The following is a 25,299-nucleotide window of genomic DNA, read 5'->3' as shown; positions in this document are numbered from 1 at the left end:
CCCCAGGACAGCGACCATCCCTTGGCGACGCTGGAGCCTCGCGGCCTTCTGAGCGGCCTTGCCCTGCAGCCCGTGGGCTGCCTCGCGCTCTGGGCTGTTCCTGGGGGTGTGGTTGGCAGCCTCTGGCAGGGCCCCGCCTTCCGGATCCAGGCGGGTGGCCCCGTTCCTGGCAGGGCCCTGCCCTCGGGATCCAGCCTGGCGGCCCCGTTCCTGGCAGGCCCCCGCCTTCCGGATCCAGCCTGGCGGCCCCGTTCCTGGCAGGGCCCCGCCTTCCAGATCCAGCCTGGCAGCCCCATTCCAGGCAGGCCCCCTCCTTCCGGATCCAGCCTGGCGGCCCCGTTCCTGGCAGGCCCCTGCCTTCCGGATCCAGCCTGGCAGCCCCGTTCCTGGCAGGCCCCCTCCTTCCGGATCCAGCCTGGCAGCCCCATTCCAGGCAGGGCCCCTCCTTCCGGATCCAGCCTGGCGGCCCCGTTCCTGGCAGGCCCCTGCCTTCCGGATCCAGCCTGGCAGCCCCATTCCAGGCAGGGCCCCTCCTTCCGGATCCAGCCTGGCGGCCCCGTTCCTGGCAGGCCCCTGCCTTCCGGATCCAGCCTGGCAGCCCCATTCCAGGCAGGCCCCCTCCTTCCGGATCCAGCCTGGCAGCCCCATTCCAGGCAGGCCCCCTCCTTCCGGATCCAGCCTGGCGGCCCCGTTCCTGGCAGGCCCCCGCCTTCCAGATCCAGCCTGGCAGCCCCGTTCCAGGCAGGGCCCCTCCTTCCGGATCCAGCCTGGTGGCCCCGTTCCAGGCAGGGCCCCTCCTTCCGGATCCAGCCTGGTGGCCCCGTTCCTGGCAGGGCCCTGCCCTCCGGATCCAGCCTGGCAGCCCCGTTCCTGGCAGGGCCCTGCCCTCCGGATCCAGCCTGGCGGCCCCGTTCCTGGCAGGCCCCCGCCTTCCGGATCCAGCCTGGCGGCCCCGTTCCTGGCAGGGCCCCTCCTTCCGGATCCAGCCTGGCGGCCCCGTTCCTGGCAGTGCCTCGTGAATGCCACCTCTGGCCAGCATGGGGGCCATTGGAGCTGAGCTGTTACTCCCCTCCCCCTTGCTTGTGGATTAGCCTGAGTCCAGCTCACATGAACCTCTTGGCTTCACCTGTTTCCTGGGGAAGATCTCCAGTCTCCCGGCCCTGGGTCTGGCCCTGGCCCTACTGTGCTCGCAGTGGCCGCCCTCGGCTGCAGCAGGGGCTTAGGCACAGGCCTGGCTGTGGCGGCTCCTGGCTCAGAGACCCCCACTCCTCCCCTCCAGCACCTTTGCTCAGCAGCCCCCTGCCCGCCTGGCCCCTCCCTGGGTGGGCTGGGAGCAGCTGCTGGCCGAGGGAGGGGGATGGATCCTGGCTCCAGTTCTTTGCAGATCCCTGGCACCGCCCCCCATGGCCAGGCCCCACAGTGCCAGGGGCCGGCAGCCCCCCCCCCCCCCATGGCTGCAGTCCTGGGCCCAGGTCCTGAATAGAGCAGCCCTGGGGCGGGGAGGGGGCGGCACGAGGAGCAGGGAACACGCAAATGGGCGGGGCCAGCATGGCACGGTGGGGGGCGGGGTCAGGTCGCTAGTTGCGCTATGCATGGGGGCGGGGTTTCGTTTGCATTATGCATGAGTGGGCGGGGCGCTATTTGCATTGTGCAGGGCACGGGCGGGCTGTTACGTAACCGGGCCGGCGGGCGATTAGCGGCCGGGGCAGGAGGCGCGATGGGCGCGGCCAGCAGCGACCCCCAGGCCCCGACGGGGCCCCTCAAGGTCTGTGGCGGGGCCGGGCGGTCTCGGCGCGATGCCGCCCACGTGTCAGTGCCACGCCGCTGGGGGGGGGTCGCGGTTCCCTGTTCCACGCCGCTGCGGGGGGAGGGGTCGCAATTCCCTGTTCCACGCCGCTGCGGGGGGGGGGGTCGCGATTCCCTGTTCCACGCCGCTGCGGGGGGGGGGGTCGCGATTCCCTGTTCCACGCCGCTGCGGGGGGCCCTGCCCCAGAGCTGGCTGCAGGGGGGGCTCGCGATTCCCTGTTCCACGCCGCTGCGGGGGGGGGGGTCGCAATTCCCTGTTCCACGCCGCTGCGGGGGGGGGGGGGGGTCGCGATTCCCTGTTCCACGCCGCTGCGGGGGGGGGGGGGGTCGCGATTCCCTGTTCCACGCCGCTGCGGGGGGCCCTGCCCCAGAGCTGGCTGCAGGGGGGGCTCGCGATTCCCTGTTCCACGCCGCTGCGGGGGGGGGGGTCGCAATTCCCTGTTCCACGCCGCTGCGGGGGGCCCTGCCCCAGAGCTGGCTGCAGGGGGGGGGGGTCGCGATTCCCTGTTCCACGCCACTGCCGGGGACCCGACCCTACCCCAGAGCTGGCTGCGGGGGGGGCTCGCGATTCCCTGTTCCACGCCACTGCGGGGGGGGGGTCGCAATTCCCTGTTCCACGCCGCTGCGGGGGGCCCTGCCCCAGAGCTGGCTGCAGGGGGGGGGGTCGCGATTCCCTGTTCCACGCCACTGCCGGGGACCCGACCCTACCCCAGAGCTGGCTGCAGGGGGGGGGCTCGCGATTCCCTGTTCCACACCGCTGCGAGGGGCCCGGCCCTGCCCCAGAGCTGGCTGCAGGGGGGAGCTCGCGATTCCCTGTTCCACACTGCTGCGAGGGGCCCGGCCCTGCCCCAGAGCTGGCTGCAGGGGGGAGCTCGCGATTCCCTGTTCCACACTGCTGCGAGGGGCCCGGCCCTGCCCCAGAGCTGGCTGCAGGGGGGGGCTCGCGATTCCCTGTTCCACACCGCTGCGAGGGGCCCGGCCCTGCCCCAGAGCTGGCTGCAGGGGGGGGCTCGCGATTCCCTGTTCCACACCGCTGCGAGGGGCCCGGCCCTGCCCCAGAGCTGGCTGCAGGGGGGGGCTCGCGATTCCCTGTTCCACACTGCTGCGAGGGGCCCGGCCCTGCCCCAGAGCTGGCTGCAGGGGGGGGCTCGCGATTCCCTGTTCCACACTGCTGTGAGGGGCCTGGCCCTGCCCCAGAGCTGGCTGCAGGGGGGAGCTCGCGATTCCCTGTTCCACACTGCTGCGAGGGGCCCGGCCCTGCCCCAGAGCTGGCTGCAGGGGGGGGCTCGCGATTCCCTGTTCCACACTGCTGCGAGGGGCCCGGCCCTGCCCCAGAGCTGGCTGCAGGGGGGGGCTCGCGATTCCCTGTTCCACACCGCTGCGAGGGGCCCGGCCCTGCCCCAGAGCTGGCTGCAGGGGGGGGCTCGCGATTCCCTGTTCCACACTGCTGCGAGGGGCCCGGCCCTGCCCCAGAGCTGGCTGCAGGGGGGGGCTCGCGATTCCCTGTTCCACACCGCTGCGAGGGGCCCGGCCCTGCCCCAGAGCTGGCTGCAGGGGGCTCACAGTTCCCTGGCTTCGCAGGGCAGGGGCTTGGTAGCTGAGCTGCCCTGGGTGCGGCGCTGGAGGAGCCTCGTGGCTGGCATCGGGGGCCCAGTGTCGGGGCTGGAGCGTTGCTGGGGCGCGAGGAGGAGGGCGCAGCCGCAGCGGTGCCCCGGCGAGCAGCTGCCCCGGCTGGCGGAGAAGGTGGCGTCGGAGTGGCCAATCCCGCAGTTCGTCTCGCTCTTCCTCCCGGAGTTCCCCGTCCGGCCTCCGGTGGGACAGCAGGAGCTCAAGGTGCGGGGCTGGCCCAATGGGGGCTGGGAATGAGTCCTGGCTAGGGCAGGGCCCTCGGCGGCCCCAGGTCCCGAGCTGGAGTCGGGGAGCCCAGCAGCGCTGGACACCACAGCCACAAGCTTCGCGAGGCCTCCTGCCTCCAGCCCTGGGCAACAACCGGCCTTTCCTCTCTGAGCCAAGTGCTGGAGCGAGGACGTGCCCCCCGGCAGGGGCCTGCCCCCCAGCCGTTGGGGTCCCGTCTAGATCCGAGGGGACGCCTTCCCACCCAGCCTGCTTCGGGGCTCCGGCCAGGAGACGCCCAGGGCTTGTCCTAGCGGAGGGCCCAGGCCGTACGGGCAGGAGCACTCACCCCCGTCCCCCGCTCTGGCTCCTTCCCTGTAGATTCTGGGCTTTGTTGCCAAAGGCTCCTTCGGGACGGTGCTGAAGGTGCTGGACTGCGGGCAGGAGAAGGTCTTTGCTGTGAAGGTGGGTGCCCCTCAGACACAGCCCCCTTCCCTGGGCCTGGCCCGCTCTCCCGGCTAGCTCGCCAGGCCCACGATTCCCTCTCTCGCAGGTGGTCCCCAAAGGGGAGGTGCTGCGGCGGGACACCCTGAAGCAGTGCAAGGAGGAAGTCAGCATCCAGGTAGCTGCGGCCCGGCGTGGGGCGTGGGGCGCACTGGAGGGGCGGGCGGCTCCCTCCGGAGGGGTGGCGTTGGGAGGAGCACTTGCCCAGTGCCCCTCCGAGGATCGGGGGCAGCTGGCTCCTCTGAGATGCCGTGGGGGTGGGGCTGTGTCTCGAGGTGGCGGGTTCGGATGCTTGGTGAGAGGGACTGAGCCTTCCTGTTCCTGCTGCCCCAGCCCCCTCTCCTCCCTGACTGTCCCCCTGCCCCAGCCCCCTCTCCTCCCTGACTGTCCCCCTGCCCCAGCCCCCTCTCCTCCCTGACTGTCCCCCTGCCCCAGCCCCCTCTCCTCCCTGACTGTCCCCCTGCCCCAGCCCCCTCTCCTCCCTGACTGTCCCCCTGCCCCAGCTCCCGTTCTCATGAGTCCTGTTTTTCTGTCCCCAGAGGCAGGTCAGCCACCCATTTGTTCACTGCTTAGGGGACAGCTGGCAGGGACAGCGGCATCTCTTCATTAGTGAGTCACCACCTGCCCCCCGGGGCTCCCCTAGCGTAGACCCCCCCCCACGTGTGACCGACATGAAGCCTCTTGCTCCCCCTCAGTGGCTCTGGTGCTCCCGATGCCTGCGGATAAGGAGCCGCTTTGCAGCGCGCTCTCCTCCCCCCGGCTGGGTCGTCCGAGCAGGAGAGAGGCCCCGGCCTGGCTCCGTCCTCCTGGCCCTCTGGCTGCGAAGGGGAGCAGCCCGCTGCCGGGATCAGCCTGGGGCTGTGGAGGCAGGGTCTGCGGAGGTCTCTGATCTGCAGGAAGGGGGAGCGGATGGCGTTTGCCTGACGCCCTGGCCCTCCACCTGCGAGCCGTCACGTCGGTCTGTCCGTCTTGCCCCCTTGCAGTGTGCACGTACTGCAGCACCGGAGACCTGTACTCGCTCTGGGCCGCCGCGGGGCGCTTGACAGAAGCCTCCATTCGCCTCTTTGCAGCCGAGCTGGTTCTGGTGCTGGGTGAGTGACCCGCGGAGGCGCCTGGGCTGCACCAGACCGTCCCTGGGGTTCCCCTGGGGCCGTGTGGCTGGGGCTGCCCAGGGATCCCCGGGCCTGGGACGGAGGCTCAGGGTAGAGGGGCCGGAGTTGAGGGCGTCACAGCTTCTTCTGGATCCTCAGAAGCGACGAGAGCCCAGATGCTGGGCCAGGCCTGTGGCTCCTCCAGCCGTGCCCGGTGGGGCTCTGGTGACCCTCCTCCTCCTTTCTCCTCCTCCAGGTTATCTGCACGACCTGGGCATTATGCACCGTGACGTGAAGGTACGTGCTCCCGGCGGCTGGGTGCCAGTCCGCCGGACGCTGGGGGTCCTTTCCCTCCCCACCCAGACGCTCGTCGGGTGGGGTGGGAGCTGGTTCTCCTGCTCCGCAGGGAGGGGGAGCAAGTGGGCGGCTGCTCTTTCCCCCACTAGTTTGGCGAGTGCTGCCCGAGGCCTGACCCAGCCCGTGGCGGGACCTGGGTGGCTTGGAGAGGGCTGGTCTCCTCACACTGGCCGCTGTGTGGGGCCTGGGCAGGCGCCCTCCCTGGGTGGGGAAGCCATGTGACCTCTGGCCTCTCTCCTTTCCAGATGGAGAACATCCTCCTGGATGAACGAGGTACGTAGCCCGGGGCGGCGGGGGCTGGGGGGGCCTGTGCTGCCAGCATCTGGGCAGGGCGGGGGCTGGGAGGGCAGCCAGGCTGGCGGGGTGCCGGGCAGGCTCTGGCAGGGCACTGACGCCGCGTGTGCGCCCAGGGCACGTGAAGCTGACAGACTTCGGCCTCTCCCGCCACCTGCGCCGAGGGGAGCGGGCGTCCACCATCTGCGGGACCCTGCAGTACATGGGTAAGCGGGGCGGGGCGGGGGGCCTGGCGGGGCCGGGCGGGGGGGCGGGGGGCCGGGCGAGGGGCCGGGCGGGGGGGCGGGCCCAGCGTGGACCCTGACACTCTCTTGCTTGGCACCGGCAGCCCCGGAAGTGCTGAGCGGAGGCCCCTACAGCCATTCTGCGGACTGGTGGTCGCTGGGCGTCCTGCTTTTTACCCTGGCTGCAGGGCAGGTGAGGCGACAGGGCTGGCGAGAGCCTGAGGGGGCAGATTCTCTGTGGTAGGGAGGGGAGGAGTCGGGGCAGCATCCCTCCTGCATGGGGCCCTCCGAGGCCACGGAGCCCCACTGGGCAGTGGGAAGGAGAAACTCGTCTTCCCTGCCTCTCCCAGAGGCTGCTGGCCGGGTCACCGGGCGTCTTGCTGCGAAGGCTGCCTCCAGTCTGCAGCCCCCCCAGCACGGCCAGTCTGCTGCCCGGTTCCCTGCCCCTCCCGGGCCAGGGGCTGCATTGTGGCTCTTGTGCAACAGCCCAGGGAAGGGCTGGAGCCCCGAGAGCCTCTGGCCAGCTGAGGGCCGGAAGCACAGAGGGTCGGGTGGGTGGGTGCGTGCGGCCGGCGTGCGGTGCTCACGCTGCAGCCTGGATCTTGGGGCCAGGCCTGTGCAGAGGCAGCAGGGGGAGGCCGCACCCTCTGCTGCACTTTGGAAACGCTTCCTCCCAGGCCCTGATCACCCTGCCCTGTTGCCCCCAGTTCCCGGTTCCTCCAGAGCGAGACCACCTGGCCATGCTGGCGAGCGTGAACCGCTGCAGCTACGAGAGCCCAGGCTGCCTGAGCCGGGGGCTCTCTCTCCTGCTCAGCGAGGTAGGTGCCTCCCGCCCTCCTGCACCTCGGCTCCCCGGCCCCGCCTGGTCCCTCCCCTTTCCCGGCCCGAGCCTGTCTCCTGCACATGCAGCCCCTTCTCACTGGCGGGTTCTCCCTCCCCAGCTCCTCTGCCGGAACCCCCTGCGCCGCCCGCGCTACCTCCACCACTTCGAGAGCCACCTCTTCTTCCGGGGCGTGAGCTTCGACGCCGAGCTCCTGCAGAAGCAGCCGGTGCCGTGCGTTGTGGCTGCGCGGCAAGCGGAGGCGACAGCCCTGGGACCTTCCGGTGCCTTTGCAGATTTTGACTGTGACCTCCTGGCCTCCCTGAGCCGCCCCTGGCCTGACTGAGGCAGAGCGGGCCCGCTCCTCCGGCCTGCTGAGACCAGGCCACCTGCGAGACTCCGTCTCCTGACGGTTGCAGGCAGGGCCCTGTTCAACAGGCTCAGGAAATCCCCGTTGTGGCCCTGCTCCCCTGCGCCTCGGAGAGCAGCCAAGGGCACCCCGCCCCTCCGCCAGCCGTGGCTCTTCCCTGGGCCAGTAGCTAGGAATCGGCTCCCCTCCGTGGCACCCCCTGTCCCCAGGCCAGGCCGCAGGCCCTCCCCTTTCTCAGGTTAGACTGGCTGGGCCAGGCTCATGCATTCCCCTGGGGACCGGCAGCGGGCCCCTGCTCTGTATCAGAGCACCGTGGGGAAGGTTACCAAGCAGTAAGTGGCATTTCCAGTAGGCCGCGTGACGGTGGCGGTGTGGCTGCGGGGCCGCGTGGCGGTGGCTGTGTGGCTGCGGGGCCGCGTGGCGGTGTGGCTGCGGGGCCGCGTGGCGGTGGCTGTGTGGCTGCGGGGCCGCGTGGCGGTGGCTGTGTGGCTGCGGGGCCGCGTGGCGGTGGCTGTGTGGCTGCGGGGCCGCGTGGCGGTGTGGCTGCGGGGCCGCGTGGCGGTGTGGCTGCGGGGCCGCGTGGCGGTGGCTGTGTGGCTGCGGGGCCGCGTGGCGGTGGCTGTGTGGCTGCGGGGCCGCGTGGCGGTGGCTGTGTGGCTGCGGGGCCGCGTGGCGGTGGCTGTGTGGGGAGGAAGGGAGGCTGCAGGGGGAGCTCCCAACATGTTGGATTAATCATTTGTGGGCCCCAGCTGAGGGCACAGCGAGGGCACCGTTCCCAGATGGGCAGGCGCTTGCTGGGCGCTGCTCCCTCCCCCCCAGGGCTGCATGGATGGTGAAGGTGAGGCTGGAGGAAGTAAGCACCCCAGCCCTGCCCCCCACAGGAGCCAAGCAGCCTCCACCCCCCCCCCCCGCCCTGCAACCAGGGCAGGTGTGCACGGCCCGGCGCCCCTTCGGGGACATCAGTTGGTGGCTCCTCCACGGAGCCGTGAGCACGGGCGTGTACTTGGCACGGTTCACCCCCTCCCAGACGCCTGCCCCTTCTGCGGCGTAGGAACAGCCTGGCACCCGCCTGCCTCAGTGTGCCCGGTTGCAGCCCCTCTCCCGGCTCCTGCTGAGGCTCTGGCTGCCCTTTTCCCTCCCCCTTGCATTTACGCCCACCCCGCCGTGGCCCCCCAGTTGCGAGCCCTCGTCCCCCTCCGCCTGGCCCTGGCGAAAGCCGCCGTACGCAGCGCCAGGAGGAGGAGGCCAGCCGAGGGGGGCTCTGCGAGCATGGGCCCTGCTTCTCCCAGCGTTCCTCTGGGCAGGTGCGCTGGCTCCCTGGACAGCCGAGGAGCCGTGGGCGCTGTCCAGGGTTCTCTGCTCGGGGGCCCAGTCCGGCTCCCTCGATTTAAACCCCGACCCCACCCCGACCCGCTTTCTCATCATTTGTCCCCTGGCATCAGTTGAAGCCTGGGTCCAGTCATCACTCCCGCAAGGCTGGGGCGGGGCTTTTAGAAGCTGGTGGGTTTCAAATAGCAGCCTGGAGAACGGGGGAGGGGCTCTGATGTGCGGGGCGGGTCTGGGACTCCCCCAGAACAAGCTTGGTCCCCTCTCGTCGCAGAGATGGCTTCCTCGCTGATGTCACTTCCTCTTCACCAATTTCCGTTTCCGCCCCGCCCTGCCAAGGGACGCCGTAATGCCGAAAGCGTCCTTTCGCCCAAGCAGCAGAAGGCACTGCGCCCCACACTGGCCGCTGGGAGAGCAGGCAGCGGGCTCTGCCTCCCCCCTGTGCCGCTGGCCCTGCAATGGCTGATGGAGGGTGGGGGGGATTGGGGCTCCCACCAGTTTCGGTGGGGGCTGTGGCTGGGCTCATCTGTGTTGAAGCGGGTCAGACTGGGACCTGCTGGGGGCCGTGGGCAGAAGCGGGAGCGGAGATGAGGCTTGGGCAGCGGGGGCTGGATCAGGGTGACTGGGGGAGGGTGTGAGCGGCGGGGGCAGGTGTGAGCAGGAGATGAAGTGGTTCCAGAGGAGGAAACTGAGGCACAAGACGACAGCCAGGGCAACAGACCGCTCCTATTGGCTGGAAACAGGCCAGTGAGAGCTGCAAGGTTGTGCTGGGGGCCGGGCCAGCATGAGAAGCTTCTCCCCTCCCAGGCTCGCAGTATTCAGAGCAGCACGTGGCCCCGCATATGCAGGAGGGGGGCCAGCAGGAAGCCTGGCTGAGGGACCAGCTGGCTTGGAGCCATGTAGGTGATCACCTCCTGGCCAAAGCCTGCCTCTCGCATCCCAGCCCCTCTGTCCGCCTCCTGCACCTCTACCCCATGGAACCCAAACCTCCTGCACCTATAGCCCCTCCCAGCTCTAGCTGCCATCCCCCCTCTGACCCCTGCACCCCTCTTCCAGCTCAGAATCCTCTCCTGCATCTCAGTCCCTTACCCCCACCTCCATCCCAGACCCTCACACTTCCTCTATTCGTATCTTGGAAGTGTGGCCCTTGACCACTTTCCAAATTCTTGGAGTAGCCCCTCACCAAAAATTATTGCTCACCCCTGCTGTAGACTAACAGGCCGGAAGAGAGCGTGTTGGCCAGCCCCTTAGGGAGGAGCCAGCATCTTCCTGGTTCCAGGCTCTGCTCAGGAGGCCGTGCCGCCCCTGCCCTGGGAGATCCGCTACTCCTAAAGGGGAGCCCTTTGATTAGAAGCTGAGCCGCAGCCAGAGGAAAGCAGCCGTCTGTACATGGCAGGCCAGTCAGAGTCCCCTGGAGCAGCAGATGCCCAATGTCCAGTCAAGGTAATGAGTGTTTGTGAAACTAGCAGACATTAAAACCTTTGGTGTTGGACTTAATATTTTACTTTATTTAAATGAAGTTTGATAAATTAACATGAGAAAGTTCAGGTGCTTAATCGGTTTCATAATGTAATATTTCCTTTCTTACTGGTTCCATTAAATCATTCTTCCTAGCTGCAGCACTAGCAAAATGGCTTGGGCGTAATTATGTAATTAACAGTGACTGGGGGCCTGTGGAAAGGTTTGCATTGAGCCAGGTGGGCCATGGGCCAAAAAGTTTGAAAACCACTGGCCTAGAATAATCTGAGGTGTTAACTGTCGTCTTCCCCATCATCACCAATGGCCTTTTTCTGGCACCTCCCACAGACTCCATCCCCTTCTCCTACCATGCTTAGCTGGGATGCCACTTGAATTCTGTTACCCTGACATTGTTATGTTGGATGCATATTCAGTAGGGGATGTTTCCTTTTCCCCTCATTTTTATTTCCTCACCTTGCTAATGGGGACGTGTCTTTTTCCAGCAGGTCAGTATGTCGTTGATCTCAACTTATCACGTGTCAATTCATTACCATGGGCCTTTTGTGGTTCTCGATCACATTTACAATTTCTGTCCTACCCAGTTATTCAGTCTGGTCTCAACTGGTTATGTTGGGTTTTCTAAGTAACGATGTTCCTGCGAAACGCGAGGGCATTCTTGGGTGCGCCTGTGGCATGCAAAGTCCCTCGCTTGCACCGCCATGGAGCCGGGCAAAAGGTCCCAAGCAGATGTGAGCTAACTGCTTTCTGGGTGAAGGGTCCCACACAAAACTAACAACTTTGCCTTGCTCAACATACAGGACGTGGCCTGTAGGTCTCTTGTGTTACAGCCAAACTACCAGAATAAACAATTGTTTGGGGAAAAAATACAACAGCAGCAGGGGGGTTAGCTAGAGCAGGCATTGCCCTTTAAGCATCTTTTTTTCCTTTTGTCCTTGCGGCCTAGAAAGAGTTGCACTGAACAGTGTCTTGCTTAGTCTTCACACTTGCTCTGCAAAAATACTTGCAGGGTCAAAGCCGTGCCCCCCCCCCCCCAACTGCTAATTAAAACAGTATGTAATGCTAATTTAATTAAAAACCAGTAAATGACAAAAAGGGGCAGATATAATTGTATTCATCACCTGCTTATTAATATTAATTGTATGGAAGTTAATTTAGCTAAATAAGGGTTAATGTAAAGTAGTAATAAATGGGCAAATTAACATACTAAAATAAATAAAGTCTAACTGGTGCCAAATCATTGCCACTCACAACATTGTGTTGGGGGTCCAAGGTAAATGTGCGTCAACAGTAAAGTAGTCCATTAACCCTATCTGCTCCTCTGCCGCCTGTTTCTTCTCAAACATCTGGCATTATGAACAGGATCCCAGGGGAGAGTTGTGCCAGATCATCCTGTCTCCATGGGTAAGTCTGATGGGCTCTTTACTGCAACCACTGTTAGGGATTTTATTAACAGATTGGTAGGGAAATGGGAGGAGATCCTTATATGGATCCCTCCAGGCATCTTCAGGATTGGTCTGCCATTGAGGGGTGGGTGGAGGCCTCCCTGGCATCCAGGGATAGAAAAAGGTTGTGCTGGTGCAAGCTCTGTGTGAGGCTCTGTCGTGTTTCTGAAAAAAAGTTACTAACCTGAAAACGAAAATAACTCCACAGCAAATTGCTAAAAAGCAGCAAACCGTTAACCAAAGTGTGTTGGCAGCCACAATGGCTGAAAACGCATGTTATTTTTAATTCTCTTAAGTTAATAAAACCTGGCTCTAAAGAGTCAAACAAATGCCTTAAAGCAAGCTTCTCACCCCCATCCTGTCACCCACCTCCAGAGAAACAGAGGCTAGGGACACCATTCCTACTCTTCCTGGCTAATAACCATTGATGCACCTAACCTCCATTAATCTATTCAGCTCTTTTTTGAACCCTGTTAAAGTCCTAGCCTTCACCACATCCTCTGGCAAGGAGTTCCACAGATTAAACTGTGTGCTGAGTGAAGAAAAACTTCCTTTTGTTTGTTTTAAACCTACTGCCCATTAATTTCATTTGGTGATCCCTAGTTCTTATATTGTGGGAATAAGTAAATAACTTTTCCTTATTTACTTTTTCAAAACCAGTCATTATTTTATAGACCTCTATCATATCCCCCTTCACCCTTGTAAGTCTCCTCTTGTCTAAGCTGAAAAGTCCGAGTCTTTTTAATCTCTCTTCACATGGGACCCGTTCCAAACCCCTAATAATTTTTGTTGCCCTTTTCTGAACCTTTTCCGATGCCAGTATATCTTTTTGGAGATGAGATGACCATATCTGTAACTAGTATTCAAAATGTGGGTATAGCATGGTTTTATATAGAGGAATTAAGATATTTTCTGTCTTATTCTCTATTCCTTTTTTAATGACTCCTAGCATTCTCTTTGTTTTTTTGACTGGGGCAACAACAGTTTAAAAACAGCTTTGTCATGCAGAGTAAATAACAAGACAGCAAACATGGAACTGCTATGTACTTCAGTCACCTTCCTGATTAAAATGGTTCACCTTGTCTTAAAAGACAGTCTTTTGCAGCTACCCAATTTGCAGCCAAGGGTTTTAATTCAAACACTTATTGTTTTATGAAATGTGGCTTATGAATATAAATATTAATAAGTCAAAGGTGCTTTAGACAAAATACCTCATGAAACCTATAATGTAACAGTTTGCTGGATCTGTATATCTTATTTTGGTCCGTGTATCATTCTTGTATGTGAAGTTAGAAATATGAAGTGTGAGTCTGTTTATAGTTTAAAATGTATTAATGAGAGCCATTACTGGTGTTCTGGAAGCCTAATGACTTGGTGATCAGCTCAGTGACTTGTGAGCAGCCTTATTTGTCCTAAAAGCCCAAGTGGTGGTTGGTGCTAGAAAAACAGGTGACCATACCACCTGGTACTGAAATCTTTTTTAATTCTGTTCTCCGTGGCACACCTCCGACTGCCTTGGAACACAGTTTAAGAAACACTGACTTAAATCCCACTGTGTGTACTTAGTAAGAACACTTTTGTTTACTATCAGACCCAGTGTAAATAATTGTTACCTGGAGGGAAGCAACCACTCTGCTTCTTTCTGGCTATGTCTACACTGCAGAGCTTTTCCGGGATACTGGCGATATCCCGGAAAAGCTATACCGCATCCAAGGAACGTGTCTTTTTTCTGGACAGTTTCCCAAAAAGCAGACGTGTTCTTTTGGCATCTCGGTAGTCCTCATTGTATGAGGAAGAAGGGATGTTCTGAAAGAGGAGGTTTTTCCGAAATTTGGCCCCATGCAGTTGGCCAAATTTCAGAGAAGCCTCTTCTGAAAGAAAGAAAAAAAAAAAAGCGGAAAAAGATACGCAAATTGTGCTTTGCAATTTGCGTATCTTTTTCTGACTTTTCTTTGCGGTCTGGACATAGGGTCGTAGAGGGGTAACTTTCAAACCACGCAGTCCTGTGGCACCTTAGACTATGTCTACACTACAAGGTTTTTGTGCAAAAACAGCCGTTTTGGTCAAAAACCGGTGGAGTGTCCACACCTCAAGCACATCTTTGCGCAAGAAACTCAACAGAGCCGAGGGCTTTGGCCAGCAGCGCCTCCTCTGGGCGAGGATAACTCCTCTTTGCACTACAGCTCTGGGGCACAAAGGCAGGCGTGGCAGCGGGGGGCTCCCGGAAACGCGCAGGTGCGCTGTCCTGGCCGTGCGGGGGGACGCTCGCTGGCGGCCGGCGCGTGTTTGCCGCGGAGCCCGGCAGTGCAGACAGAGCCCAGCGCCTCACGGCCGGGCCGGGCGGCTTGAGGGAGCGGGCTGCTCCAGATCTGGGTCCGGTTACCCCAACTCTGCGCCTGGGCTGGGGGGTTGCTGGGCCCTGTCGCAGGCGCTCAGCCACAACCAACGGCCGCCGCAGACCGTTGCAGTCCGTGTTTTCCCGCCCGGGCGCGCGCAGCGACCGTTACCAGCCGGCCCGCAGCGTGGGGGCGGGGCCAGCTTCCGCAGAGGCGCGCGGCGCCCCCCCCCCCCCCCCGGCGTCCAATCAGCCTGTCGCCGACCTTCTGCACATGGCGGCATAGTCCAGTCCCGCACGTACTCAGGACCTTCCTCCTGCTCCTGCCACCCGCGGCGCGCTCCCCCTCAGCGACCGTCCCCCAATGGCGGGTGCACCCGCCGCGCCAGTCGGCCCGTTCCACGCCCTCCCCTCGATGGCGGCTCTCCGCGCGCGCCCCTTCGAAAAGCCGCAGAGAAATGGCGGCCGCCCCTCGTGACCTTCCAATGGCCGCGCGGCCTGCGCGGGACGATGACGTCTCCGGACCGTCGCCCTTTTTCGCGGGCTACTTGTCGTCACGTCTGGTAGGTGAGGTCAGCGCAGGGGCCGCCATTTTGGGTGGCGGGGCCCGGAGCCGAGCGGGGGGCTTGGGCGGCGGCGGCCCGCAGCGGGAGCGGCCCCCATGGCCGGGCAGTTCGACGCCGAGGACCGGGCGAGCTGGTACTGGGGGCGGCTGAGCCGGGCCGAGGCGGTGTCGCTGCTGCAGGGGCAGCGCCACGGGACCTTCCTGGTGCGGGACTCGGGCACCATCCCCGGGGACTTCGTGCTGTCGGTGTCCGAGAGCTCGCGGGTCTCGCACTACATCGTCAACAGCCTGGCGCCGGCGGGCGGCCGCAGGGCGGGCGGCGAGGGCCCCGGGGCCCCGGGTGAGTGCGCCGCGCCGGGGGGGGGGTTGTCCGACCCGGGCCTCGCTCGCTGGGCGCGGCCCAGCCCCCTGCTCGGGCTCCGCGCGGCGCGGGGCTTTCCCGCCCCCTGCGGCAGCGCTCGCGGCGGGGCAGCCACTCGCCCCAGATCGCCCGTCGCTCGGGGATCGCCCCGCCCGCCGGAGGCAGCTGACGCTCTAGCGCTGCCTGGTCGTGGAGCGATCGCACGAGGCGTTTGAAAACATTTGGCATAGTAGAGACTTGGGGGTGTGGGGGAAAGACCGTTAAATTCCTCGTTTTAATGAGAGATTCTTGAAGGGGGGGGGGAGATTTCCTTTGTTTAATTTCAAACCTCCAAATGACCGAGTCTGAAAAGGAAATATTTGAATTGCGTAATTTAAGTATTTAAACCGGTAACCTCTCTGAGATGTTACAAGTGGATGCTAAGCAAAATTACCCTGATTTTCTCCTTTCATTTGTGGAGAATAAGCAGATGTGTTATGCCTTCTAGAATGGCTTGAAATCTGATACATGAAAATACAAGTGTCAAACTGTGTTTTTAATCCAGTCACACAATATCATACATATAGGATCAAAGAAAAGTGGTTATACTTACCGGCTGGAGGACTGTATCCAAAAGCAGTGCTTCTGAATTTAGGAGTCATGCTGGACACAAGTTCCCAATGCAGCGCTGTTGCTAAAAGGAGTAATGTGATCCTTGGATGTATAAATGGAAATATTGAGCTGTAAGATACTACTTTTGAGTGGAGGATCACTGTAACCATTATTAGAATGTGTTCCATTCTATTGGCCACACTCCAAAAAGAATATGGAAAAATTTCGAGACAGTCCAAAAATTAGTCTCTTTGCTATTCTGGAAAACCTGAAATTCAGCAAGAGTAAATTAGTTCAATGTATTTAACTTTAAGAGGCGGTTACAAGGTGAATTGAACCTGGTATTTAAGTACCTTTGGAACCAGGATACTTATTCTGGAATAAAGTCTCATGTTTGCCTGTACAGACACATCAGAAGACCCAATAAGCAGTAGGGACTGGAAGTTGAAGCTAGTCAAATTCAACTGGAAATAAGTGTAAACTTTTGTGTGGAGAAGCAGCTAACTTTGGGAACAATTTAACAAAGAATGTGATGGATTCTCTATCACTTGACTGAATGCAGTCAAAATAGGACATTTAACAAGACATCTTCTTCCAAATTCAAATACAGGTTTTTGGGTTTGAGAAATTAATACGTGAAATGTTATGGCTGGTGTCATGCTGGACGGAATAAATTATCATAATGGTCCATTCCGGTGTCAAACCTTTTGAGTCTGAATTTTCTGCACCACTGCCTTTAAAATGGCACCAGAATGGGCATGGCAGATATGCCAGCCTTTCTGCTGGGGTATTAGCTTTTGTTTTGTAGTGTGCAAGATGCTTGGATTATAGGAACATAGTAATTCTCACACTGGATAAAACACATGGTCCATCTGATCCAACGTTTGTTCTGTGATGGAGGCCGGAACCACACAATTCAGAGGAAGGTGCAAGAAAGCTTGCAATAGGGAGTTGCAAGATAATCTGCTCCCTATTAAAACTCTCACTGACTCCCTAATACTTAGAAAATAGTTTGATCCCTGAAGCCTGGCATTTTTATCAGAGATGTGAATGGTTAACCAGTAAGCTTCACCCGTACCGGGTCATGCTTACCAGTTATGGTTAACTGGGAGCAGGGCCAGACTGGAGCAGCCCCCCCACCTGCTGTGGGCAGAGGGCTGCTCTAGTCTTTCTGGGCCAATGGTGTGTCGGCGAGGCCAGAACAGCCCATTGCGGGCAGGGGACGCTTGCAGCAGCCCAGCCTATGGTGCGTGCTGCAGACAGGGGGAGGGGAGGCAATCTAGCCCAGCTGGAGCAGCCTCCATTTAAGCAGTTCACTGGTTAAACATAACCTTCAGTGGTTAAATGATTAAATGGGATTTTTGCATCCCTAACTTTTAATACTTCAGTATTTACTATTAGCAATTTAATGTCCACTCTTTTTTAGTATTTTTCTTAGTCTATGCCATTCAGTAGCAGAGTTCCATCTTATAACCTGCGGGCAGGGAACCTGGCTGGGCTGCCATGGACAGGGGCTGCCTCAGTGGGCTACTTGCTAAAAGTGAGGCTTACTGGTTAACCTTTTACATCCCTACTGCAAACAAACAGCCTTCTTTTCCTGAGGCAGGGTCACTAGAATATGGAGATGTTTTTGGAGTGGGACAGATATCACTACTGAAAAATTGGGGTCCCAAAAGGACTTTGCTTTCCTTCTCAAAAAAGAGCCTAACACACACATCGTGAGCTTTTGTGGGTAAAGCCCACTTCAACAGATGACTGCTCATCAATGTAGATAAGTGAATGAAGTAATGGGATGGAGGGGAAAGAGTACAGTACAAATGTAATATAATCCGGCACCTTTAGGACTCAGAGGGTGCTGGATTATCAGATATGCCGAACTATTGGAAGGGGGGGCTATGAGGGGTCTGGGGTGGGGGGATACCACCTCAGACCCCTCATAGCCCCCCCTTCCGATAGTCTGGCTCTGCCCCAGGCATCCCTGGTTCAGCTGCTGCTGGTCAGTTTCAGCAGCAGCTGAATCAGGGAAACCTGCAGCAGAGCAGCTGGAGTGCTGCCGGGTTGGTCTGGTAGTGCCGACCCTTGGCGCGGCGAGACCAACCCGGCAGCACCCCAGCTGCTCTTGGGGACGCCTGGGGCAGAGCAGCTGGGAGGCTGCCGGGTTGGTCGCTGCACCTTGGTGCTGCGGGGACCAACCCTGCAGCACCCTAGCTGCTCTGTCCCAGGTGTACCCAAGTCAGCTGCTGCTGAAACTGATCAGGGGCTGATTCCAGGAAGCCAGGGCAGAGCAGCTCTGCCTCTGGCTTCCTGGAGTCAGCCGCGGCTGAATCGGGGACAGCTGGAGTGCTGCTGAGTTGGTCCCACAGCTACGGGACCTACCCGGCCGCACCCCAGCTGTTCTAACCCCGGCTTCCCAGATTCAGCCACTGGTCAGTTTTAGCAGTGGCTGAATCGGAGAAGCCGGGGGCAGAGCAGCTCCAATGGTCTGGCTGCCTGGAGCACTTCCGGGTTCCTGATGGTGCCGGACCATCGGGAGTGCGGGACCATCAGATGCCGGACCAATGGAGTTTTACTGTACTAAGAACTTCAGGAAATACTGGTAAGGTACATGCCTGCACAAACGTAACTCCTTCCTTGCAGGTGGTAAGAACCACTGCATGCACTTCTGCCACATTTCCTGTGATACTTCTAGCTGTACTGAATAATGGAGGGGTTACTTGGACCAGTATGGGAGATTTGTGATTGTAATACGAGGCAATATGGAGAGGGGAAATACTCCTGATCTCTGTATATGTGATCAAAGGAGAGATGTGCAAAAGAGAATCCGTATACCTCATTTCATGCTGCATTGTCAGTTATCAGCAAGTGAAGCACAGGATTAGCCTTGTCATGAGAATTGTCAGAAATGAGGTGGGGAATGTGTAGCCTATGGATTTCTTGAAGGATAAGTGAAAGTATAATGTTAGGTGGCAGTGTGGCCTGCCCAGATCCTGGCTTTCCCATGTGGAGCATGGAGAGGGGCTCAGATCCCACAGAGGGGCTATGCACAGAAGTGATTTAGCAAGAGGGGACCAGGATTAAGGGGATGAGTGGTAGGGAGGGATGAGAGGCATTGGGAGCTAAGGTGAGGGGGAGAGACACTGAGAAAGGAGATAGGGGGATGAGTAGCAGGGAGAATAGGGGCAGAGACTCTTTACAGCCCTACTTCGTTGTTGCATGATTTAGGAGGTTAACAATATTAATTTGGATAGTGTAGGCTATAAGTTTGCCAGTTAATCTGATCAGAAAATAAGGTTCTTGTCCCAGAATCAGGATTGAATAAGCAAAGGACTCTGGGGTGTGTGACAGGATGCTCATAATGAGATTAATATTTTAATAACATTTTAAACTAATTTTTCATTAGTTAGCAATCAAATGGTAAAATAAACCAGGGTTACAAATTCAGCATTAGTCTAAAGATACATGTGGTATTATTTCTATAAAGTTTTGGTTAATATACTCGCACCCTTTCTTGAGAACCTGGTGATAAGAGGCAAAGAACAAACTTCGCCTCTGGCATGCCAAGGCAGTTCAGGTCCAGTTCCTCAATTTTTGAGCTGGAGGTGCTGAATTTATTCAAGCTAGCTTTATCTTCTTCTGACTTGGTTTACTTTAACTTAAACCTACAATTAAAACTAATAGACACCCTAAAAAGACAAAGTTCCAGAGGGGTAGACGTGTTAGTCTGTAAATTTAAAAATGAGTAGTCCTGTGGCACCTTAGAGGCCAACAAATATATAGCATTATGAGATTTCGTGGGTAAAACGCACTTCAGATGAACTGGAGTGGAAATAAGACACCTAATATATTTATTTATATTTATATAAACAGCACAAAAGAAAGGGGGGTGGGGAAACTTGCCTGTCAATCTCTTAACTGCATTTTTACATCAAAAGCTAAGAATGGGACACTTCCAGCCCACTTACTTAGACTCATTAGCAGTGGTCCTAAAATTGACAGGTATGTCTCTGAGCTGCTATGCCTTCAGGAGACATGATCTGTGGTGAGGACATGCTTATAGAAAAGCAGTAGCTACTATATATTGTATAGCTACTGCTATAGTAAACTAGCTACACTCAACTGGCCAAATAGCTATACATGGCTAGTGGCTAGCATGTTGTGAGTTTCTGCTTAAAGAACAGTTATTTCTAAATGTTCCAAAATCTGCATGTAAGCTGACCTGTCTTGAAATTTGCTGTGCCTTATGGAGTGCAGGGTAGGGTTAGTGATCCAAATTTGGAGTCACTTGAACGAAATGTTCCTTAAACAGAGGCTCTCCCCTTGAAAACAAACAAATGTCTTTAAATACGCAGATTTTACCAAAAAAATTTTTTGTACACCAATCTTCTCAAATGCTGATGGAATAAAGGAATGGGGGAGAGGGTGCCCCACAGTGCTTGACATTGACCCCCTCTGGTCACTGATGTGAACTTTACTGTCCAGGGGACATAGAGAATGGAACCCACTCTGCATATTTTTGAAATGCATTTTCCTGATTGCCCAACTTGGCGAACACATCTTGCAGCCCTGCCTTATTGTGTACAGCTGACCATGCTAGCTGCATGCACCAAATGTATTCCTGCCTGAAGTAGACAGGGGTTTTGGATCTTTTGGGCCTGTGAGGAGCAGCAGTTCTGTGGACGCAGCTACGGAACAGATGTAGAAACGTGAACATCTATGAGAAAATTGCACAGGGGATGTAGGAGAAGTGGTACAACAACAATGCCGTGTGAAAACCAAGGAACTCTGGCAGGCACATCAGAAGGCCAGGGAGGCCAACGGTCCATCTGATACCAAGGCACAGACCTGCTGGGTTTACAGTGAGCTCTATGTCAGAATTGGTGGAGACCACACCAGCACGCTGCAGAGAACTGTAGATACCTCAGTGGCACCAGAGAGACAGAGTTCTGTGAACAGCCAGGAGGATGGGGGACATGTGAGGGTCCAGCGATGCCACATATGAGGGATCTGTCTGAGAGTCCACTGCAGTCTAGTCAATCTCAGCAGCTGAGCAGAAGCAAGTGTGATGCTGGGAAGGAACCTCCGGTAAGTGTGTGAATGCATTTCTCATCGCAATGTTTAAATCCACAAATGGTGCCCCATTCCAACATAACAGAACCCGTAACCTCTCGAGTATAAACACAAGTATACTGTCTTGCACTGTACAGGGAGCTGTGTAGCATGAGCTCATAACATTCGCTTCCCCCACCAATGTGGAGAGGCATATGCAACCACTTTTTGCTCCTGTGTTATGATGCCCCCCAAACTCATTTAAATTAAACGTTTAGTAACTAGAGTAGATATATTTTAAGTGATCGCAAACAGACCAAAGTAGATTACCTAGCAAATAAACAAATGCAAACTAAACTTATCCAATCTATTTATTATATTATTGAATAGCAAAATCTCCCTCTCAATGCTGGTTCAAGCAGACTGTGGGTTCAGAAGTGGCAAGCTGCACTAGTTATAGCTTGGAATCCAGGTATTCCAGTCACAGGCTAGAAATACGTTTAGCTTGGGTCTAGCACTTTCCTAGTTCAGTCTTTGTTCCTCAGGTGTGTTCAGAAGTATTCTTGGGTGGGGAGCAAAGAACACCCAGATGACGACATTCCCTTGCCTTGTAACTCTTTTGCATCTGGCTGGAACCATTTGTTTCAAAGCTCAGTTCCCAGATGGGGCTGTGGAAAAGTACTGACATTTCACAATGGAGTCTAGAGACGTGTGGTCACATCACATCTCTTTGTAGAGTCACAGCAGCCATTACTTGGAGGCTTTTGCACTGTCCTTGGGAAGGCTCAGCGGGTGGGAGAGAAGCTTCTCCTCTAAAGGCTATTTTTTCCTCTTTGCTCTCAATAGCCCCTTCCCCACCCATGTATCTAGAATGAAAGCATCTTGTCTGGTGAGCATTCTACTTTTTGAAATAAATATAGTCAGATGCAAAGATGGTACATGCATACAAATAAGGTAATCACACTGAGCAAATCAAACCTTTTCTGTGACATCTCATATGACTTATCCTCCGTAAAATAAATCATAATGATAGAATACTAGAACTGGATGACCTTTCAAGGTTCCTTCAAGTCCAGTCCCCTGTACTTATGGCAGGACCAAGCACTATCTAAACCGTCCCTGACAAGTATTTGTTTAATCTGCTTTTAAAAATCTCCAGTGGTGGATATTCCACAGCCTCCCTATGCAATTTATTATAGTGCTTGACAGTTAGGAAGCCTTTCCTAGTATCCAACCTAAACCTCCCTTGCTTCAATTTAAGCCTAAGGTTAAGTCAAAGATCATATCCTGTATGAATATGATGTCATATAATCAATATTAAGATTGTCATAGTTCTATATCACTAAGAAGAATGTGGTGCTGTCATACCAAGTAATTAATTTAATTTATTCATACCAGAAGTGGTATTAATTTATTCATACCAGAAGTGGTAACTGTCCAAAAAAAGGTAAAGCTGTTGTCTGCTATTTCTTCCCCTATGGATTTAACAGGAGTGGCATGCAGAGCAGTTTATGTACACAGACACTCCTGAAATTCTCCAGAGAGCTTTCACAAACTTGTGTGAGGGTACTCAGCAGTCCTCTCCTGAAGGTTTCTGTGGATGTCAGCCATTCCTCTGTAGTAAATATTTTCCCATGCCAGTCCTGATGACTTTACTGCAATGGTAGTTGCTGAACAGGCTAGTGTATGTCGGGCTAGGTGACTCCAGGATGCCAATTGCAGCTGTGCTGTTTTTGCCTTTGTTACCCTCAGGAATGAGATACCAACTAACATCACCACTGTCTGTAGAAAACAGTACCAGTGCTCAATGCCTTTTCCCTTGGCATAAGGGAACATAAGCTGAAAAGTTGTTGTTTTTATGCAACCCTTCTAGTGCCTCTGCTCTGCCATACTCACCGTGGCTGGGTTTGGCTGGCAATACTGTGCACGGGTGCATTCAGGCTGCAGTATCAATAATTGCGAAAGTTTTAAATGAGACATGGAGCCCAGGGAAGGGCATTATCAAACTAAACTTTCACTTTTCTTTGTGCTGTACCTAAGATGTTGCTGTATGTTTTGTCTATAGCTGCTGCTGTGGTGTTGAGAGGTCCTCCCTATGCACCCCTGGAATTCCTGGACAGGAGGTGAAAGAAGAGGATATGTGCAAAGAGATTCTGCAAGCCAGTGCTGCATTGGATCATGAAAAGAGGTCCTGGAGGGTGAATGTTGCAGACAGTCTAGAGAGGAAAAGAGCAGATAGAAGCAGTTATATCAGGGCATAATGGCCTTCTTCATTGGACACAGCTGCAGACTCTTATTGACTTGCATGTTCAATCGTGGGTTCATCTTCCTTGGCAATCAGTGGAGAATTCCATTTTAGCACCTTTCTACATCCCATCCCTCAACTTTCTTATGTGGCTTCAGGGGATGCAGCTGTATCCCCTACCACTCCAGGCCATGGGACAGTAAGGAGCATCTATCTTCACATACACTGAAGAGTGAGAGCCACTGTGTTTTGTGAAGCCAAAATGAATTGAAAAGACACGAATGTTCTGTCTCCTTGTTAAAGTAACAGAACAATTTATTTAAGAAGTTTTTATTATAGTTTTTGAAATTGTACCCTGTTTTTTTTTTTTTTTTTTTTTTTTACACTGGCTTTGGTTCTGAATAAAAGCTACTTTTTGGTAAACAATCTTTATTACTTCACAATATATCCTGCAGAATACGTAGCACTGCTGAAAGCACTCACTACTTGTAAGATTAGTGAGACAAACTGTGTAATTGTAAATGTATAATTAGCACTTGACAATTAGTACTACACGGTTCCTAATAGCCCCCAAAACTCCAGAGCCAGGTAGAACACCATTGACCAAACCATAATGCTGTGACTGTCAGAGTGCTCTTTCAAGGCCTCTCTCAGCTGCATAGCTCCACATTGAGCTCTTGTAATAGCTGTGTATTTGGTGTGGCCCTTGCTGGAAATGCCAAGGGCAGGGCAGGCTTCAAAAGGGAGAGCTGATACTCCCAAGACTGATGGGTAATATTCAAGTCACAAACTGCTCTTGATCCCCTACACTGATTATGAAGAAGTTTAAAAAAGAAGCCACTCACCCCCCTCTATTTCATTCCAGTTCTCTTGCTCCCAGTTATTTAAAACTTTGCTCATGTACACACATTGTTCTTCTGACCCCATCAGGCCAGCAAAGTTACCAGGTCAATATAGTTTTGGATCTTCCCCAAAATACCATGCTGCCAGCCCTCCTTTAGGAACTAAAATAAAAGGTTTATAATAAGAGTTGTTAAATGATAAAGCAGTTACATATAAAGACTTCAGTGTCCATATATCACATTCTTAGCAGTACTGGTGAGTTTGCTGGCTTGAAAGTCCCTCTGGTACGCATCCTCAGCTTGGCTGGATCTTGTGGAACTTTGTAGAAAAGTTGCTCCAGAGGTAAAAAGCAGGACTGAAGACAAAATGGAGAAGATGCAACTGCCCTTTGCTACGCAGACTGTATTTCCTCTGTTCCAAACACAAGCTGCCCAGCACGTGGCCTGGAAGCCTTAGCTATCTTGCTGTTGGCATGCCTCTGTATGCCTTGCTGGGTCACAAAGTGTAAATTCTGACCCTTTCAGTGGGTTCATTATACAGGGGATAGTCTATCAAGGAATCTCAAGCAGGCTAGGCAGTGCTGATGCCAAAATGTTGTCACCTAGAAGCATAGCACACATTTTAAAGCCAAACACCATACATATCTAACTCATAATTCAAAAGGTGATACAAATATATGAAGACTTGCTAATCAAACTCAGAGGATGCCCCTCAGGCATCCAATACTAGGGATGTTAGCTAGTGGGTAATTGAATAGTCTACTAACTTTGTGAATTCTTAGCAATTAGTTGACTATTCTGTAGTCCCTGAGGGTAGGGCTGCAGCTAGTGCAATCCAGCCCCACTCCCAAGGAGCCCCCTGCCACTTGCAGGCAGAGGGAGCAGTGTAGGGTGCCAGGCAGGAGCTGATCCATGAGGGGAACGAGTTTAAAAACCAGACTGGCTGCCTGCTGCAGGGCCGGCTTTAGGAAGTGCGGGGCCCAAGTCGAACAGTTTCAACAGGGCCCTGGCAGCCAGGATTTTTTGTTGAACAAAAAACACTGCACACAAAAAGAGTCACAGCCCCTTTAAAGCCAGGGAAGCTGCCGCGCTCCTCCTCCGGGCCATCGCCCCCTCCTGCAGCGTGCCTGGCACGCCACAGAGCTGTGGGAGGGGAGCAACAAGCATGGGGCCCTCATAGGCGTGGCGCCCGATTCAGGGGAATCGGTTGAATCGGCCTAAAATCGGCCTTGGCCTGCTGCCCCATATTGCTTCCTCTGATACAGAGGCAGCAACACTGGGTGACAGCAGCCCCTGTCCGGGGGGGGATAGTGTCTGACCTCGGATCCCCCACCATGAAGTAGCCTCTGCCTGAAGTGAGGGGGGGTAGGGCAGGCAGCACCACAGATCTGGTGCTGGGGGAACTGGCTTAAGCCCCCGCCACCCCCCCACATTTCCCCCCTGCACTGGCTTCTGCTCTCCCTTCCCCCCACTTGCTGCCTCTGTGAGGGGGGAGGGGGAAAGCAGGGGCCAGTGCTGGGGGGAGTAGTTGACTAGATTAACTGATAAGGCTAGGCTTATTGGTTAATCATCTAGTCAGCTACTCTTTCACATCCCCATCCAGTACTCCTGCTTTTGTGAGGAGTAAGGGAAGCTGATGGGAGTGTTTGTGCCCATCGGCCTCCCACTGCAGGGCTGCCACCAAGCTCGGCGTAAGGGAAGCTGCATTTTGTATCTTGAGCTGAGCTGCTGGGTCTAGTGTAGACCTGGCCTTAGTCTGCTGGAATGG

At 56.1% G+C, this 25,299-nt stretch overlaps 2 protein-coding genes across 3 annotated transcripts in view; both read left to right on the top strand.

Moving 5' to 3' along the window:
* The first annotated feature begins 1,638 nt into the window (after positions 1-1,638).
* On the top strand, positions 1,639-14,053 carry RSKR (ribosomal protein S6 kinase related). The gene is made up of 12 exons (XM_075904503.1): positions 1,639-1,765; positions 3,388-3,639; positions 4,021-4,104; positions 4,193-4,261; positions 4,683-4,752; positions 5,127-5,234; positions 5,491-5,531; positions 5,837-5,864; positions 6,002-6,091; positions 6,214-6,302; positions 6,817-6,927; positions 7,051-14,053. The coding sequence occupies exons 1-12, from the start codon at positions 1,718-1,720 to the stop codon at positions 7,273-7,275; spliced, it is 1,215 nt and encodes a 404-aa protein (XP_075760618.1). The 5' UTR covers positions 1,639-1,717; the 3' UTR covers positions 7,276-14,053.
* A 404-nt stretch (positions 14,054-14,457) lies between these two features.
* The window catches only part of CRK (CRK proto-oncogene, adaptor protein), a 30,455-nt gene continuing 19,613 nt past the window's right edge, over positions 14,458-25,299 (top strand). For both annotated transcript variants that reach the window (XM_075904505.1, XM_075904504.1), the window contains exon 1: positions 14,458-14,786. In XM_075904505.1, the coding sequence (XP_075760620.1) occupies positions 14,543-14,786 (244 nt within the window). In that variant the 5' untranslated portion in view covers positions 14,458-14,542. The remainder of the gene's footprint in view (positions 14,787-25,299) is intronic.

This window comes from Pelodiscus sinensis, chromosome 21 (genome assembly GCF_049634645.1).
Source record: "Pelodiscus sinensis isolate JC-2024 chromosome 21, ASM4963464v1, whole genome shotgun sequence".
NCBI classification, from domain to species: Eukaryota; Metazoa; Chordata; order Testudines; family Trionychidae; genus Pelodiscus; species Pelodiscus sinensis.
The sequence above is the reverse complement of the archived record's forward strand: the minus strand, read 5'-3'. Positions and strand labels throughout refer to the sequence as shown.

What these genes read in the sequence shown, in the direction of transcription:
- RSKR (XM_075904503.1), top strand. Translation starts at nt 1,718, where the DNA reads ATGGGCGCGGCCAGCAGCGACCCCCAGGCCCCGACGGGGCCCCTCAAG. An exon ending in TGGGACAGCAGGAGCTCAAG is followed by an intron (nt 3,640 to 4,020) that starts GTGCGGGGCTGG and finishes CCTTCCCTGTAG; the next exon opens with ATTCTGGGCTTTGTTGCCAA. An exon ending in ACAGCGGCATCTCTTCATTA is followed by an intron (nt 4,753 to 5,126) that starts GTGAGTCACCAC and finishes GCCCCCTTGCAG; the next exon opens with TGTGCACGTACTGCAGCACC.